General features: G+C 33.1%; 1 protein-coding gene across 1 annotated transcript in view; it reads right to left on the bottom strand.

Annotated features, from left to right (window-relative positions):
- Positions 1-17,708, bottom strand: part of LOC126893180 (protein phosphatase methylesterase 1-like) — a 40,436-nt gene extending 22,728 nt beyond the window's left edge. The window contains exon 1 of the mRNA XM_050663134.1: positions 17,476-17,708. Coding sequence (XP_050519091.1) covers positions 17,476-17,525 — 50 coding nt within the window. The 5' untranslated portion in view covers positions 17,526-17,708. The remainder of the gene's footprint in view (positions 1-17,475) is intronic.
- Between the last annotated feature and the right edge of the window lie 2,624 nt (positions 17,709-20,332).

Below are 20,332 nucleotides of genomic sequence, written 5' to 3'. Positions count from 1 at the left end.
TTTAATAATGGTACGGTAAACAATCCTCATTTTTTAATATGTGATTCCTTACAAAAAAACCTTTAATTTAAGCACAAATAATTAAAAATCTTAAATTTGGGTCAAAAGTTATTAACTTTTTAAGAGCGAAACATGATTTCGAAACAGTATTTTAACTTTTATTTAATAATGGTACGGTAAACAATCCTCATTTTTTAATATGTTATTCCTTACAAAAAAACCTTTAATTTAAGCACAAATAATTAAGAATAGTAAATTTGGGTCAAAAGTTATTAACTTTTTAAGAGCGAAACAGTATTTTCGAAACAGTATTTTCACTTTTATTTAATAATGGTACGGTAAACAATTCTCATTTTTTAATATGTTATTCCTTACAAGGAAACCTTTAATTTAAGCACAAATAATTAAAAATCGTAAATTTTGGTCAAAAGTTATTAACTTTTTAAAAATTCCCATAAGAGCCCATGATAAAACTTAACTTTGAACCTTAATAGTAATTAAACGGCACGGTAAAACAATTTTTAAAAAATCAAGTCTTAGTTTTTTTAAGTAAACTATAACATACTAAAATTTCATGCGAATCCTTAATTCTTTGCCGAAGGTGTAGAACGTCGTTAAATCAGGAGACAAACCACCTAGGAACTCCTTTTACACTAAGTGCCGGCGCAAATTGATCCTAAAGGGTCGTTTAAACACAGCGATAAATCAAACAACTTATCAAGGTCAATCGAGTTGTTGCAACTTATCACTGTGTGTAAACGGTGCATCGCACAACTTATCAAAGTTGGAGTTGGGTTGAAGGTGGTATCGCATTGAATCGCAGCGTCTAAACAGCGTTTCAACTTGTCATCACAACTAGTTGCTGTGACTTATCGTTGTGTTTAAACGACGCTTAAGCGAACACAACCTGGCACCGGCGAGGTGCGTAGAGAGTTCTGCGCATCCTAATATCAGTGAATACAGTGCCAGGTCTAGCATGCGAACGTTTGTCATCGGCGTACAGTTTTCTGGTGTCGTGGGACGCGTGACTCAATTCTCAGTTGCGGTTTTGTTTTCGAGATGGACGTAGAAAAGCTAATAGAACTCGTTCGGAATTACTATTATTATAAACAACACTGATTGTGATTGGATTGTCGTTGCAAAAACTGCTTACCTATTACATATATTTATATCTTGTCTACATATTTTATTTTTAAGCATGAACAAGCCCGATATGATGACACATTTTATTTGAGGGTTGTGCGATATTCACAGATATGCTTAACGGTTTTTAATGATAATGTTGTGTAGATTTAAGAAATGAATGATATTTACAAAAATTTTATACCTATAGAAAAGGGATTACGCCATCATTTGTGACATTGTATTTCTAGGCCTGGATCCTGCGTACCAACAAAAAGTTGATTAATAGCAAGCTGAAAATTTGTTAATAGCTTAACGGTGTCTCGTCAGACAAACTTTGATGTACGGGAACACTGAAACAGGGGAAGTTTTAATTGTGGAACAGGTTAAAAATTTGGAACGTCAGACTACAAAAACGTTCCATATATTTTGTCGGACAGAACTTCCAATTGATTTATTACCATTTCATTAAACTCTCATGGAAAAATTAGACTGGTGTTTATCACTAACTGGGCATTTTAATGAGTGAAACAGGAAGAACATGTCAAATAACAGGAATCATGTTAGTAATAGCAGTCTGATTTTTGAATGAGAGTTTAATGACAGGGTAACAAATCGATTGGTTGTTCTGTCCGACAAAATACATGGGACGTTTTCGTAATGTGACGTTCCAAATTTTTAAACTGTTCCACTATTAAACCTTCCCCTGTTCCAGTGTTCCTGTACATCAAAGTTTGTCCGAATAGACACCGTTAAGCTACTAACAAATTTTCAGTTTGCCGGATCCAGGTCTATAAAGTATGTTTTGCTTTTAAAATAAAAGGTGTCCTTCATTTTGTGTAGGTTCATTTAATAAAAATAAAAGTTAAGTTTCTGTAATACTTAAGAGGCGGCATTTCGAAGACTTGCATCATATTGAAAAGATGTACCGCATGGCTCTGTAGTTAGTGTGGCTTTTGCCAATAAATCAAAGTTATGCGTTTACAAGAGCATATTATTTGAAAAATAAGGAGTGCCATAATGTGTCATAATTATAATCTCCTTTATACAGATCAAAAAATTGTTTAGTATGTATTTCTAAATCCACACAATCATTGGAAAATGATTCATGGTAAAAAATATCTATTAATGACACTGTTATCGACAAAGTCGATCAATTTTAAACTTGGCATCATATATTTATTAGACTTTTGTTTATCGTTAAAAATTAAATGATGGTTGTGAATTGTATTTTTTGTGTTATTTAATATTTTAGCAAAACATAATCAGCAAAAATCTTATTTAAAACATGCGAACCGTTTTTGCAATCACAATCAATGCAGTGTTTAACTTATGCTTGTTATTATAAAGGTATGTAGAAATAGAATACTCAGTGTAAGATATCTTTTTATGCACCCCGCTTATGATCAAATTCGATGTTTTCGAAAGTCATACCGCTACGACTACTAGGGACGTGTAAGATATTTTTAAAACGTTACTAGTTACATGTACGGAACTACCGTTTTTTAGTTGCCTACTCAATTCAGTACAAGGATCAGATACATCAGTATTTTGTAATCAGTATTTGTACTCAGTACCACTGAGAACCGGTATCAATAGTAACCGTTACACGTTTGCACTTATTTTGCCCGTCTGACGGTCGGGTTAGCTTGTGTTCAATATGCGGCACGCTAGAAAAATAACTGCACAGGTCACCCGTCCCACCGGCGCAGGTTGTGACTCGCTTAGGTTCAATATGCGGCGGGACTAAAAGAACTCCACGACGGTATGAACAGGTTAAAAAACGGGAAAGCTGCAGGTGTGGATGATATATGCAGTGAACAAATAAAGCATCTAGGCCAAGGAGCAAAAAACTGGATCTTGCAACTTTATAACACATGCTGCAAAGACTGCAAAATTCCAAAATTATGGAGAAAATCTAAAGTAATAGCCTTGTTAAAACAAAATCGGATAAATATATTAAACAACGAGACTATTAGGAAAATGCGATAATGGCCAACCAAGAACCAATAATGAATAAAATAGCAAAGAGACAAATGAAGTGGTGTGAGAACTGGTATGAACAACAGAATTACTAGAAAAGTCCACAAAGCAAAGAACATTGCAAAAAGAAAAAGAGGCAGACCAAGAAAAAATAGTAGAGGCAGGAAAAGCTAAACAAAAATCACTGGAGGAATTAAAAATAATGACAGAAAATAGAAAAGAATGGAAGAAATGGGTGACTGGAGAGTAAAATAGATAGCCCAAATCCAACACTCATAAGATAAAAATAGGGGGACAAAGAAAGAAAGAAAATGATTTCCAAAAGGGAAATCGAAATGTCAAATCTTTTTTTAGGTAAAAATGTAATATTGTCATTGCAAACAACTGGCTAATTCTATATAAACACAATATTCAACTTCAAAAATGTATTTTAAGAACAGTAATATCTTTTCAAATACCAGAAAATTGTATGCATATAAATAGATTTTATATGATTTTATTTATGTTCATACCAGAATAGATTTTAGAAATTTTAATTAAAAATTGTGCCCGTATTTGCAGACTTTTATTTACATAAAAATCTATAACACTATTCATTGTAGCTAGTTTTTTTAATAAAAAGTACATACAGTGCTATTTCTGGAACTGTTTCCAGTTTGTTCAACAGTTTCCATCCAATAGGTCCTTGTAGGGAGGTGTAGTATTCACTACATATTTGTTTGACAATACAACATATGAAGGCAGGAAAGCAAAAGGAAATAAACACAGTAAAAGACATCAATGTAAATCCAAATAAACTCTACAAACAAATAGCTAGGGTATGGAAAGTTATTATATGAGAGAAAAAATTTGATCATCATCATTAATGGTGCTACAGCCCTATGAAAGAGCCTCGACCTTCCCAAGTCTTTTAAACCTAACTTTTAAACTAACTAATGGTGACCCACCTTTGGGTGGGTCACCAGTTTAAACAAGTTCTACGTTAGTTGTAATAGAAGTTATTGACACATAATGATTTTCACTGAATTTGCAGTTTGCGAAGCAACAAATTGACATTTTAACTTTCAAAAACCAGCATTTTGAAGCCTTTTCAATGTTCTAAAAAATTAAATTTTTTGGAATCTTATGTCAACTATTTACCTTTTTAATAGGGTGGAAAAATCGAAAAAAACCGCGTTTTTGCACTAAGTTGTTAATAATTAATAAACGGCTCCGAATTCTAATCAGGAAACAGGTAGGTTTTCTTCGTATAGGTCTACAATATCTAAAAAAGTTGTCAGCTATCTGGATCTTTGAGTGTCCCGAACATGGTCTATTTTTTGCTTATTTCCCTGGAGTATTCTTATTTACGTGGTAATCCATTAAATTCAGAAATTATTTTAAGCAAATTGCTTCAGAAATTGAAATGATTCAGAAATTATTTTAGGGAACTTTTTAATGAAAATATTTGTGAACGTGTGCTATTTCTGATTATATTGGAAATCGTTCCCAACTTCGTTATTGGATTTGAATTGCATTTTTTAATTTCCCATGGAATTCTAGTTACACTTTATTGAGCATACATTTGATCTGAGTCAGCGATTCTCAAGCTAGGTACATGTACCACTGGTGGCACATATCATTATTTGCGGTGGTACACAAAACGCAAAAACAGCCAAAATTTGTTCCACTATTATAGTTAATTAGATTACCTAGCTAGATAGTTATTTGAGTTTAGACAGTTAGGTGGTACCAGAAATAATAAAAAGTATTTTGTGGTACATTACTCAAAAATGTTGAAAACCACTGATCTACGTGTTACCGTTTTATAGTTACATATTTGACTTTTTTCAAAATAATAGGCGTTTTTGGACACTTGGTAAATTTAAAATCTCTGAAAAACAGGAAAAGCTAAAAACTTGAGGTGCCATCACTGCATGGAAGACGAAGAAAACTTAATTTTATACATGCGCAAAACACTACAGTTTATGACATTTATGTACCTAATATTATGCTCTACAGGCCTTGTAGGCCTAGGGCTTTACAATTTTCATCTTCATCATCAATTGTGCTACAGCCCTATAAAAAAGCCTCGACTTTCAGCCTATTACGCCAGTCAGTCCTATCCATTGCCAACCGTTGTCAGTTTGCTGCGCCTATTTTTCTCCCATCCTCATCTACACCATCCTTCCATCTAAGTTTTGGCCTACCCCTATTTCTACTTCCCACAGGTTGTGACATAAGGATTCTTCTAGGAGGATTGTTATGCTGTGATCTTGCTAGATGTCCTGCCCATCTTAGTCTTCCTATTCTTATAAGAGATACTAAGTCTTTACCACCAAATATATGTTTATATCTGTGGTATACTTCGTAGTTGTACCTCCTCCTCCAAATACTATTTTCACAGATGCCACCGAATATTCATCTCAGGATCCTTCGTTCAAATATAAACAGAAGGTTTTCATCTGCCTTGGAGATGGTCCATGTCTCTGATCCATATGTCAACACTGGTTGTATGAGGGTTTTGTATATGGCTATTTTTGTTTTTTGGCTTAAGTTTCTGCTTCTCATATGTCTACTCAGTCCAAAATAGCATTTGTTCGCTAGGATTATCCTTCGCTTGATTTCTTCCGTCATGACGTTCTCCTTGGTGATCAGGGAGCCTAAGTATGTGAATTTGTCCACCACTTCAAAGGTAGAGTTATCAACAGTGAATTGGTGACCCATGTTTCTGGCTCTGTTGTTGGGTGTTGATGCCATCATCTTAGTTTTCTCCTCATTTACTTTCAGGCCCATATTTTTTGAGGCATTTGAGAAGGTGGAAAAAATTTGATACCAAAGTAATAAAGGAAGACAATCTAATAGGTGATGAAAACATGGAGATGAAGGCGAAGAGAGATTCAGCCAATGAAGGCGAAGAAAACATGAAGATAGATAAAATAAGTAGAGGAAGTAATAGTACGCTTATCAAACATAAAAATAGGTAAGGCAGGAAATTGAACCGGAAATGGTAAGATACATAGAAGAAGAAGGAATAAGCTGGCTATGGAAAATATATAAAGAGGTATGGGAAAAACAGACAATCCCTTAAGACAGGCAGAACAATGTCATCGTGCCAATATACAAAAAAGGAGAATATGTAAACTGAGATACTTATAGATAGGGTTACCATACATCCAGATTTCGTCTGGACAGTCCGGATTGGCGTCTGGATATCAGAAATGTCCGGATTTTTTACTTTACTAAAAAAATATTAAAAAAAAAACATTTAACGAATTACTCGAAGATCTCAAGATGCAAATTTTATTACGGTTACAATTGATGGTTCAAACAGAAACAAATTCAAACTGACTCCGGTATGTGTTCGTTATTTTAAGCAAAATGAAGGTGTCAACGTGAAACTTTTATTTTTTGATGAACTTCCGGGTGAAACTTCTGATCTTTTAGTAGAACATGTTTTAAAATGTATTAAAAAGTACTCTATTGATTCAAAAGTAGTTTGCCTTTGTGCTGATAATACTAATACTAACTTTGGAGTTGTCAAAAGGCAAGGGCAAGGATATGTTTTTTTCCTTGGACTACCCCTGTCCGGATTTGGCCTTAATAAATTATGGTAACCCTACCTGTAGAGCTATATTTCTGTCATCACTGTGTTTTAAAATATATGTACCGGGTGTCCCAATAAGAATGGCTCTCGGCCATATCTCAGGAACCGCTTATAGTAGAGCTTTGAAATAAAAAATTTTATAACAAAAGTTGCCTCAGGAAAAGCCTGGAAATTATTTTCATAATTGTGGGACCACCGCTAGAGGGCGTAATTGAATATCAAAAATTAAAAAATCTAAATTTTACAAAATTTTCCTAATGAAGGGGCACTGGAAATCCGATCGTCGTATTCTTCATAAAATTCTACGCATATTTGATTTGACAAGTTTAGGTCTACCTTTGGAAATAAGAGGTGGGGGTGAGTGGGAACTTTGTTATGAAAAACTGGATGTGAGTCAGGTTCTGCTTAATGAAATTTTGCAAACGTGGTTTTGTTGAAGACGGATCTTTTTCGTCAATGTAAAAGTTATGATTTCGACCCAACTTACTGAGTAATATGCCAGCTAGAAGGCGTTATTTAATTTTTTCAGAAATCTAGTTTTCCTTGGAAAATATTAAATACAAACATGCATTTTTAATAACATATTACAAAATTAGACAAAATTATCATCAACAGAATAGCGAAAACCGCATGTTAATACCTTTTTTCTATCTCGAGATATCTTACAAAACGTGTAAATTTAAAAACATAACTGTTACTGTCACCGGTAAACGAAATTCATTAAAAGTAGTGTGCTATGGAAACAACAAAGAAACATCTTCCAGCTGTCAACGTATATTAGGTCTTTTCAACGCTTCTCATTTGTTTCGAGCCTCGTTCATATCTCGTATATTAATATTATACACGGATTATACGGCATATGACAGAGGCTCGAACAAATGAGAAGCGTTGAAAAGCCCTATTACAAAGAAATAAAAACAACTATTTAGTGATGACATAAACGTTCAAATTTTTGCCCATCATTTTCGTTGCAAACATTTACTCTTTCAAGAGTAAATTGAACAGCAGTCTCAATTTCTGCTCTCGATATGCTTTGAATGGCGTTTAGTATTCTCTGGATGTATTCTAGAGTAGGGTATGATGGGCAACAATTTGAATATTTAGGTCGTCACTAAGTAGTTCTTTTTGTTCTGTGTTATATTTAATTTTAATAGTATTGTTTCTCTTTATATTGTTGTTTTAATTAATTATATTTTTATACGTTGACATCTGCAAAATGTTATTTTGTTTTTTTCCACAGCACACTACTTTTCATTAACTTAGTTTACCGGTGATAGTAACAGTTCTGTATAAAATTTACACGTTTCTCGAGGTATCTTGAGATAGAAAAAAGGTATCGACATGCGGTTTTCGCTATTCTATTTCTAATTTAATCTAGTTTTATAAAGTATGATTGAAAATGCATAGGTACTTGTATGTATTTAATATTTTCCAAAGAAAACTAGATTTCTGAAAAAAATTAAATAACGCCTCCCAGCTGGCTTATTACTTATTAGGATGGTTCAAAATTATCACGCTTACATTGAAGAAAAAGATCTGTCTTCAACAAGACCCAGTTTTCAAAATTTGATTTAGCAGAACCGGACTTACAGCCATTTTTTCATAACAAGGTTCCCACTCACCCCCACCTCTTGTTTGCAAAGGTAGAGTTAAACTTGTTAAATCAAATATGCGCAGAATTTTGTGAAGAATACAATAATCGGATTTCCAGTGCCCCTTCATTCGGAAAATTTTGTAAAATTTAGATTTTTTTATTTTTGATATTCAATTACGCCCTCTAGCGGTGGACCTATAATTATGAAAATAATTTCCAGGCTTTTCCTGAGGCAACTTTTGTTATAAAATTTTTTATTTCAAAGCTCTACTATAAACGGTTCCTGAGATATGGCCGAGAGCCATTCTTATTGGGACACCAGGTATATACAAAAATAATAGAGAAGAGACTAAGACAAGAAGTAGAAATGGAATTTGGGAGAAGAACAAGCGGCATTAAAACCAGGAAGACAGACAAATGACAACATATTAATCATTAGGAACCTAATGGAAAGAAGCATAGATACAGGAGGAAACTGGTACAGTTATATTCAAAAAAAAAGGGTACAAGTATTAGAAAGGGAAGTTAACGTCATCCTATTTGTGTAAAACCGGCTGGGATTTTTGGAGGTTATCAAATGTCATAAGTGATCAAAAATGCAACTCATAGACGTCAAAGACGTTTAATTTGATAAAAGGTTTAACGTTACGTACAATAAAAAATTAATATGCCTCGTCATTTAAGTGAGATTGAAAAGGCTCAAATAATTACGAAAATGGAAGAAGGATAGTCAATTCGTGCGCTAGCAAATTTCTATAATAGAAATTTGAAAACAATCTTCAGAATTAAGCAACGATGGGTCCAACAACAATCATTAAAAAGAAAAGTTGGTTCAGGGCGTTCCAAAGTATCCACTCCTCAACAAGATGCTGTTTTAGTTCAATTCTTAAGAGATAATCCATTTGCGACGTCGAAGGATTCAAGGATTCATACGGGATTTCCTGGTGCCCAACCTACTGTAAGCAGAAGGATCAATGAATCTGAATTAAAAAACCGACCAGCTGCTAAAAAACCATTAGTAACTGTTGAACATCGGCAAGCAAGAGTAATATTTGCACTAAACTATATTTACCGCAACCCACAATTTTGGAACAACGTCATTTTTACTGATGAAAAGACTTTTCAGTCGACCTATAACGGTCAAATCCGTGTTTTTCGTCCAGCCAATACTAGGTTTGAAGAACGATATATTCACTCTCATAATAAATCTGGACGTTTTTCTGTAAATGTATGGGGTTGGATTAGTATACATGGACCTGGTGTTTGTTGGCGATTAGAGGGAAGATTTACTGCCGACAATTACATTAACGTTTTGGAACACGTAATGCTCCCTTCTATTGAGCAATTGTATCCTAATAATACTTTTATATATCAACAAGATAATTGTTCAGTCCACATTGCCCATGCCGTAAGGAATTGGTTTCAAACGCAAAACCTGGAAGTATTGCCATGGCCTGCCAGTCCAGATATAAATCCAATTGAAAACATTTGGGGCATAATTGTTAAAAAAATATATAAAAGAAATTTTATGCCACAAAATTCAGATCAATTGTGGGATACAATCTTAGAGTGCTGGGAAGATCTTGATCCAAATATGATATCTAATATAATTCAAAGTATGCCAAATAGACTAAATAAAGTTATAGAAGCAGACGGTTCTATCACCAAATACTAAATTCTATTTGTAACAGTCATTAAAATTATTCTTTATATAATTGTTGAATAAATGGTTTCGTCTAATTAATGCTCAACGCCAATGATTTATATTTTTAATAACCTGTGACATTTGATAACCTCCAAAAATCCCAGCCGGTTTTACACAAATAGGATGACGTTAACTTCTCTTTCTAATACTTGTACCCTTTTTTTTTGAATATAACTGTATTAGCATTTATAGATATAAGAGCAGCATTTGACATGATAGAAAGATAAATTATAGGGGAATGCTCGAGGAAAATAAATATACCCTACACTGTTAAAAATTATAGAAAGTACTTACAAAGAGGTAAAAGGAAGAGTACAAATACCAGAGGAAAGATAGGAAGAATTTAAATGGAAGAGATGTATTAAACAAGGAGATAGTCTTAACCCTTTGCTATTCATAATAGTAATGAACGAGCTGGTAAGAAATACTAGAGTAAGAACCAACCAACTACAGACAATAATAGGATACCATAGATTACAACCGGTAGCAATAGAGTCCTTAATGTATGCAGACGACATAGTACTAATAACAGATTCCTAGAATAAAATGATATCATATGATATCATATGATATCATTTCAAGATATTATAATGTTTCTGAATCAATTTAACTGGGACTTTTTACTTTTAAATAAGCCTCTTGAAACTATGTTAAACATTTTTTATGAAATTATTTTTATTGCAGTGGATATATTTGTTCCTTTAAAGAAATTCTCGGGCAGAAAATTCCCGGTCTGGTTCTCAGTTGAACTAAAAAATTGTATTATTCAAAAGAAAAAATTGCACAAAAGGTATACACAAACACAGTCAGCTGATGACTATCGGGAGTTTCCTAGGTTGAGACAACTATGCAAAAATCTGACGTAGGAATGCTATGCTCAATATGTGCACTGTACTGAAACAGCTATTAGCTTTAACATAAAGAAATGTTGGTCATTTGTTAACAATAAAAGGAAAAGCAGTTCTTTTCCAAATACACTTAATTATTTGGATAAGACTGGTTGTTCTGGGGAGGAAATATCGAACATGTTTGCTGATTATTTTTCGACAGTGTACTCACATGATAATATTAATATTCCCACTCATGAAATATCCACATCCAATAACCATATTCCACACCTTGATATTAAAATATCAGATATATTTAGTAAACTCTCTTCTTTGGATGTTAACAAAAGGCCTGGACCAGATGGGCTACCTACCTTATTCTTAAAAAAATGCTCCTTTATTCTTTCAAGACCTCTGTACCACATTTTTAAGCTCTCCCTCCAAACTGGAGTCTTCCCCGACTACTGGAAAGACAGCTTTCTAAAGCCCATCTTTAAATCCAGTGACAAAACCTGTGTAACAAACTATCGTCCCATCAGTATAATCAGTGCAATCCCCAAGGTATTTGAAAGTCTGGTATGTGACATTCTAACCCCTCTATTTGAACCTCTACTAGTCCAACAACAGTTTGGGTTTAGACCACGAAAATCTACAGAATTAAATCTTCTTAGTCAAGTGGACTTCTTGCTGGACACCTTGGAGAAGGGGTATCAAGTGGATACGATATACACTGACTTCTCCAATGCATTCGACAGGGTGCCACACAATATTTTGTTGCATAAGTTAAAACTGATTGAGATTGATGAGCTTTTATTGTCATGGTTCCAAAGCTACTTATCTGATCGTAGACTGACTGTTAAAATTGGCACTTTTCTTTCTAAAATTATCCAAGTTCCATCGGGAGTGCCTCAGGCTATCACCTTGGGCCACTCTTGTTTAATATTTTCATAAACGACATAAATGAATGCTTCGCAATCAGTTTATTTTTGCTCTTTGCTGATGATCTAAAATTAAGCTGTGTGATTAAATCCCCAGAGGATTGTGAAAAACTACAGTATGATTTAAATAACTTGCTAGAGTGGTGTAAAAGAAATGGCATGGAACTTAATCCAACTAAATGTAAAACTATGACTTTTCCCGTTCCAGAAATGCTATTGTTTTTGACTACAATATTGGTCACTATACTCTCGAAAGAACTTCCCTTTTTAAAGACTTGGGGGTCACCCTTGATACAAACTTACAGCTTTCTCATCATCTGGAGAATGTTTTTAATAAGGCTTTCCAGATGCTTGGTTTTATTAGAAGATGCACCCAGGACTTCACAAATATTACAGCTTTAAAAACCCTCTACTGTGCCTTGGTCCGTCCCCATCTTGAGTATGCCTCCTGTGTATGGTCTCCTTTTTATGGAGTGCATACTAATGCTCTTCAGTTAGTTGAACATAAAATTTTTAAAGCAAATTGCATATAGACTCAATATCTTGGACAACTACAATGATGCAGATATTCTTAATATCCTGGATATGGCACCGATCACTGCTCATCATAAGAGAAGGGATCTCATCACTTTTTACAACATCCTATATGGAAAAACCGGAACTCCAGAGCTTCTTCAAAAAATTAATATTCATGTCCCACTAAGAACAACCAGGGCTACAGTTAGTTTCCATTACCCAATCCACCGTACTAACTATGGTCTTAACAACTTCCTCACTAGAACTGCCAGACTAGCAAACCAGCACTTTAACATTGACCTTTTTCAAACTTATAGCAAGTTCCTGAGTCAGGTTTTAGTAAACATTAACTGAGACTTATTGTGCTGTAAAAATAATAATAATAATAAACTCAAAAGTGACACAAAGGCACAAAAACACCACCCCAAAAGTGCAGTAGAAAGAACAACATTACCACGGAATTTAGGAGGAAGAGGACTTATGGATATAGGTGAGCAATTAGACAAACAAATTGCTAACTTAAGAACTTATTTTCAGATGCAGGCTGAGACATCTACTCTACATCGCGCTATCTGCTCAGTAGATGACACGACACCGATCAAACTGAGGGAACCAGAAATGCGCATAAACCACCTCACTAAAGGTGAAAAAATGCGCACCTGGATGGGTAAAACTCTGCATGGGCGACATCCCAATGAGGTCAGCCAAGACTATGTCGACAATACAGCGTCGAACTATTGGTTGACATCAGGAAAGATGTTCCCTGAAACGGAGGGTTCATTACTGGCCATTCAGGATCAGGTTATTCCAACCAGAAATTACCTGAAATATATCGTCAAAGACCCTCAGGTTCAAAACGATAGATGCCGATATGGATGTCAAGCCCAAGAAACCATCCAACATATTACAGGGGGCTGCCAGGCATTTGCTGCAACTGAATACAAGGAACGGCATGACTCAGTTGGAAAGATCATTCATCAAGAGATAGCTATCAAACTGGGACTTCTCCAAACGGACCATGTCCCATATTATCAATACGTCCCTGAGAGTATGCTTGAGGATGGCAACTACAAGCTATACTGGGACCGCACTGTGCTCACAGACCAAACAGTGGCACATAATAGACCAGATCTCGTACTAGTTAATAAATTAACAAGACAAACAACTCTAATTGATGTGGCGATACCTAACAACAATAATCTACATAGTATATTTACTGAAAAGATCGCCAAGTACAGAGATCTGGAAATTCAAATACGGAGACAATGGAGAATGCAAAGTACCCAGACAATACCGATTATTATGTCTACTACTGGAGTCATTCCAAAGACCCTCCTCGAAAGCATCAAAAAGCTGGGTCTGAATGAACATCTTTATAAGGCCATGCAGAAAGCTGTACTACTCGCGACGGCCAGAAGTGCATACCAAGTCACCTAGGGCTCGATAACATGGAAAGAGTCCCACCAGAGCTCAATCCTTTTGATACCGTAGGTATCTGGGATGAGTCAATTTTCCCCTTAGAGGGAGTGTGAGCCGTATGGCTAAATCTGGAACTCAAAAGTGACTTGTCTGCTTATGTCCGCCGACCACACTAATTAATGTCCTTAGGTATGGAAATAAACAAGGCAAAAAATAAGATAATGATAATCAACAGCAAAGAAGATAAGGAAAATAATGAAATAAAGATAAAATGTAAAAACTCAGAAGTGGGAATAGTTACAACTTACGAATACCTGTGAAGTACAATAATTACTAACGACTGAAAAATAGACTGGGAATTAAAAAATAAGCAAAGAAATCAAACAAGTTATATTATGCGTTAGTCCCAATACTGGGAAAAAGAAAACCTACAATACAGACAAGAATAAAAATATATAACAAAATAGTAATACCGACTGCTCTATATAAGTGAAAACTGGACAATTCTGGACAAACATCAGAGCAGGATAAATGCAATGGAGATGAGACCTAAGAAGGATAGTTGTAAAGACAAAATGGGATATAGTGAGTCAGGGCCACGTTTAGGTCAACTGACGCCCTAGGCAATTTTATAGTAGCCGCCCTTCAAACATGTACCATTTTTGCCAAAAAAAATTGCAGAAATTTTTATTTAAATAAGAATACAATTAATTATACAATAAATTAATTTATTTAAAAAAAAATTTCCATTTAAAAATGGATTTAAACTACTCTTTTTATATACCTATAACAGAAAAAATTGTCATTCCAGTTCGATCACATCAGATACTTTTAAAAAAAAATTTTTTTCTTAACAAAATCGACAAATTGTTAACACGTTCTTGGGTCATACTTGATGGGAAATTATTTTTAATTTTTGAAATTTTCGAAAATGACCTTTCAGCGGACACGTTGGCAACTGGGATGCACAAATAAATGTGCAAAGCAATGTCAAAATTAGGAAAAATATCTTTCAGTCCAGTTAGTGCAGTCACTGAAGGTTTTCACCTCCGATTTCTTGAACCTTCATCGATTTTCATGAAAATTGGCGAATAGTTAGAGTTAGAGGATACCTCAAGGAACAACAGTGTAGCTCAAAAACTATAAGTTTTACAAAAAAGTTATCTATTATTACCAAAATTGAAGATAATAAAAATCTGAATACACTCCTCACTTAAAGAACTAAACTGATGTTAATTCAAAGAGAGTTATGGGTAATTGAATGTATATTTTTTTCGACGAGTACTCAAATCTAAGTATTCAAGCTTAAATAACGGGAAAACGATGCATTTTATAAAATATACCTATTTAGCACTTGTCAAAGTACTTCGGAGTACCTATCAAGTGAGCTCCAGTAGAAGTTAATAGCATCACAATTAAGCAAGTTATGATGAAAATAAAAGAACCCTTTAGAACTTTTTACAAAAAAGTAAAAAATAAAACATACGATATTTCCACAAAAATTAAAAGAGTAGGTAATACTTAGAAGAATTTCTTTATATTAGCATAAGTAAGGATTTCAACGATTTTGGCCGGTTAAGAATGCATATTTTTGAAAAAAGATATAATTTATAAAAATCAAAATTTCTGAAATTATCGTAATTTTCGTTTCCTTTTGATAATAACTCCAATATATATAACCAAATTTAAGTTTTTTCTGTATCAAATATTTTACCCTTTTACTATTTCTGTAGGGTAAAAAATATCTGAGATAGAAAAGTTTAAAGCTTAAATTTTGCTGCGAGAATCATGTAACCGGGACCATTTAACCTTTTATTTTTAAAAAAGTAAGGGGTTTAAAATATTAAATTCAACGTGCTTTAATAGCCATTAAAATTAACTTTCAAATGGTTTTTAGGCAAACCTGATATCGTATTAAAAAAAAACAATAACTCTTTTGGAAAATTTTTTAAAAGATAAATTTTGAAAAATATTAGGTGCTTAAATTTTAAAGCTATCAACTTGTTCGGGGGCTCATTTGATAGATATTTCTAAGGACTTTGACAAATGTTTAATAAGGTTATGTTATAAATTGCATCATTTTGCCGTTATTTAAGCTTGAATACTTCAATTTGGGTACTCGCCAAAAAAAACATACATTCAATTACCTATAACTCACTTTAAGTTAACAGTAAAAGGTTTTTTTAGTAAGGAGTTTATTTCATTTTTTATTAGCTTCAATTTTGGTAATAACTTTTTTGTAAAATCTTATAGTTTTTGAGTTATTTATGAAAAATCTAAAAATTTTATGTAACAAATTTTGCTTAGAATTTTAATAGCTTGTATCCACCTTCAGTGACTGCATTAACTCTTCTTTAAATATTAAGATACGTATGCGATTGGTGATTTTATTGTGGTATCCAAATGACCCTTTAAGTGAATGCATTCATGTATGAATGATGTATCTTGATCGTCTTTATTTTGTATCGGATTTTCAGCTTCTTTAATAATTTCTTCATAGCTTAATTTTGCCAAATCTGTTAATAACACGTAAACGTTGATAAATAAGTCGATAAGATTCCAGACGTCTATTCAGGTCTCTTATCAGAGTGTCGATTATAATATAGAATGTGTGGATTTTCATCTCATCACTACCTGAAAAGTTTAGTTCATCATCGGCCCCCTCGTCAAATTGAATTTTTCTTTTTCTCTTTCTTATTTCTTTATATGTTTTATTTGGGTACAATTTTTTGGCTTCCTTGCGGTAAAGTAATTTGAAAGAGCTTCATACTGTTTAATGACAGAACCCAGATCCATACTTTTTATATACAAATATTTTTTGTACAGTATTTTTGCCGCCCTCTCATAATGTGCCGCCCTAGGCAACTGCCTATATTGCCTAATGGATAAAGCTGCCCTGTAGTGAGTAATGAGATTATTAGGAGAATGCATGAATGGTCAACCAAGAATCAATAATGAATAAAATAGCAAAGAGACAAGTAAACTGGTACTGGTGTAGGCATTTGATAAGGATGCAACCCTACAGAATTACTAGAAAAGTCCATGAAGCAAAAAACATTGTAAAAATAAAAAGAGGCAGACTAAGAAAAAAATGGATATAGCAAGTAGTACAGGCAGGAAAAGCTAAACAAAACTTACTCGAGGAATTAAAGATAATGGCACAAAATAGAAAAGAATGGAAGAGATGGGTGAATAGAGAGTAAAATAACTAGCCCAAATCATTCATCTATTTTAAGAACAGTAATATGTTTTCAAATACCAGAAAATCTTATGCATGCTGTCATGCTGACTAGAATAGATTTTAATTTTTCATAATTAAAAATTGTGCCCACATTTGCAGACTTTTATTTACATGAAACTTTATATAACACTATTCATTGTAGCTAGTTTTTTTAATAAAAAGTACATACAGTACTATTTCTGCAACTGTTGCCAGTTTGTTAAACAGTTTTCATCCAATAGGCCCTTGTAGGTATTCACTACATATATGTTTTGTTGTTATTGTATTAGATACTTACTTTCCTTGCCAGTATGTTTAACAAATATGTATTATGTTAAAAAATATACCTTTCATATTTTTATATCACTTATTACATTTTTAAGTACTGCCTTAAATATATTCCTAGACAAAACTTGCTACAGTTGTACAGTTATGTTTTTTTATTTATAATCTTTGATTAATCTACTGTTTTAACTACCGGAATTGTTCTTGATTGGAATGGTTATGTTTGTTTCTATTAAAATAAAACAAATAACTAGAAAAATGTTTTGGTAAACAGACTTACCCAGGTCTTTTGCCATGGTGAGCCAGTAATATTCTTCTTAAATCAGACATAACGTGTTTAATGTTTCACTATAATTTAGTAAATCTTACTAGAATTTTACATGAGAATATTTTCGAAATTAATTTGACATCTAATCAAATTTTGAATTTGATAGACCCTAACCTTATCTCTTGTCAAGTAAAAGTTGTCTTTTGTCTTGTCAACTAACAACTAAAATTAAACTGATAGTAGAGGTGCGTTTTATAATGAAACTGTTATTTACTTGGATCTACAGACCGAGCGCGTCTCGTAAAATGCACGGCTTTCCGCAATCGTACTTGAGACACGATTGTCAGGTGTCAGGTGAGGTGTTTGAAAATTTGAGTAAAGTTATTCGAATAAAGTTATTAAGATAATCAATAAATTTATCAATTTTTTTCAAGTAGATCTATAGAATTTTCAAAAAATAATAATAATAACAATAACAATAAATAAATACTTCAGAAAATACAGGGAATCTCCTAAAATGTCAAAAATTATATTTGTATCCTTAAAATCCTTAATGCTAACCGAAGGTAGCCAGCCCTAAACCTATGTGAAAATGTTTGGAAGCTACCCCCAAACGAGAAAAGTCTTAAGTTAACCTTAAATGTTGTAACACTTTTCCCCCTCTATCTACAGGAAAACAAGAAGAAGGACAAGGACCACACAGGACCAAAGAAAAAAAAATAGATCTGAAGTTGACAGGACACCTGGTTGTGCATTGCCTTGAGCAAGACGCGCATAACCAATAACATGTACTGGGTAAATGATTAAAAAAAATCGAAACCCAAAAAAAAAGGAAGAAGAAGAAGACAATTTGAGTATATAACTTGATTTTTTAGTTTCTTTCGAAGAATTAAAGGCTGTACAAAAAATTGTAGTCCCGATAAAACCCACCATAGATGCTATAAGAAATCAAAAAGATATAAGTTGGGTTTTTCATCCACATCCAGAATACCCTCCAATAAAAAAATTATACCCCAAAGGAAATTTTTTCCAACAAAAAAAATTAAAAAGGGAAAGAAAAGTTCAAAATTGCAAAAGCCGTCCTCAGAAGAAGCCAATATGCTAGCTGCAAAAGTTTTAATTCAAAAATAATTTATTTTTTATGTGTCAGTATATAATATATGTTTTAAAATAAGTTATGTTTTATTTTTTGAGAAAAAATAAAAAATACAGCATACTTACAGACTTTTTTTGAAATGCTATTTTCCAAAGTTTATAAAATTTCTTACGCTCGATTTTATATTAATAAAGTTAAAGTGGACTTTAAATTTAAAGTTTTCTTTAACTGTAACAATTGCATTTTTTAAGGTAACACACACTTTAACTTTATTATGAAATCGAGCGTTAGTCAAAATTCTAAATGCTCAGTAAATAATAACAACAATTAGGTACTTGTATTGAAAACAACATATTTTGTAATTTGAAAAAAAAACAACATATTTGCAACATAGATAACAAAACAACATGCTTTGTTACATATTTTAACAAACTCTCCATCATGCATGCTCCATGAGAAAAGAAAATATAAAACTAATTTCATCCTTATCGTGTCTCAGATGGCTACTTTTGCTATAACTACTCAACGCTTTGCTACTCTACCTACCTACATACAATTTGTATTATTTTATCAAAAAACAAGCATTTACATACTCTGCAAATTGTATATTTTGCTTTGCATTTTCATATGAAAAAACCGCGGTATTTATCTTGAACTTTTTTTGAACAAGGTGCAATACTTAGGTAATATTATTATTAATAAACCAAAGTATATTAAAATACAATGTTAAAAACTTTAATAATATTAGCAATATTTAAAAACTTTAATATATTATATTATAGTATACATTATGAATCAGTAGAAACGATTACATTATACATATTTAAATTTGGTAAATTATATATAACTCCACTCGACCAGCACGACCACACAACTCAAAACACAAGTACGCAAATACGGTTGCGTGAAGCGTGGCTCAAAGGCGTGCAATTTACGAGACTCACTCGGTCTGTAGATCCTTGTCTTTTACTTTTACTTTGTCACCGTTGCAACAGACCTGCGCCAGTTTTATATCTCTCGACTTCACAATTTTCTTTGAAAGAGGAAAATTATTGTCACAAGGAAAAGTGCAGTGTTGCCCGGTTTTCAATAAAAAATAGAATCGTTTTTGTAATTATTATCATAGGAATGATTATAGTCGTAGTTCATAATATTGTATTTTCATTATTTACAATAATATTCATCAAGGCCTTTCATTCCGGACGGGATGTTTGCCGCTTTTATTTAGAGCTCTGTGATTCGCTTTATTGCAGTGAATCACTCCGCATTCTTCTTGTGTATTGTCAAAGTTTTTTGATGACTAGGCTTTCGTTACAATTTTCTTCCCCTCATTTCGATATGTGCATAGTTCCCTCCAATTTTTCACTTTCATAATTTTGATGTCCCTCATAACAGTCATACCTGGGTCCTTCCATCTCTCTCTGGTCTTCCCCTTGGGTCTTCCCCTTGGTCTTTCAGTTTCTGTCTTCCATGACTTCCATCTCGTATTACACAATAATAATACAATTGTAATATTATAAGAATTATAATATATAGCTATATCTTTGATTAGATTTGATTGCTCTATTTATATTGCATATTGCATACTCCAACAAGGTCTAGTTAAATAAAAGATTTGGCAAATACGCTTTTCAACTTTTTTATGTTCGAAATATACTGTTGCCATATCTGCTTTACATAATTTACATCTTTTCTCATTGCATAAGGGATTCTTGTATCATTCATACAGTACCTAACTATTCAATTTTGTGCAGTGGTTATACATATATCAGT

This window comes from Diabrotica virgifera, chromosome 10 (assembly GCF_917563875.1).
Source record: "Diabrotica virgifera virgifera chromosome 10, PGI_DIABVI_V3a".
Taxonomy (NCBI): Eukaryota; Metazoa; Arthropoda; class Insecta; order Coleoptera; family Chrysomelidae; genus Diabrotica; species Diabrotica virgifera.
The sequence above is the reverse complement of the archived record's forward strand: the minus strand, read 5'-3'. Positions and strand labels throughout refer to the sequence as shown.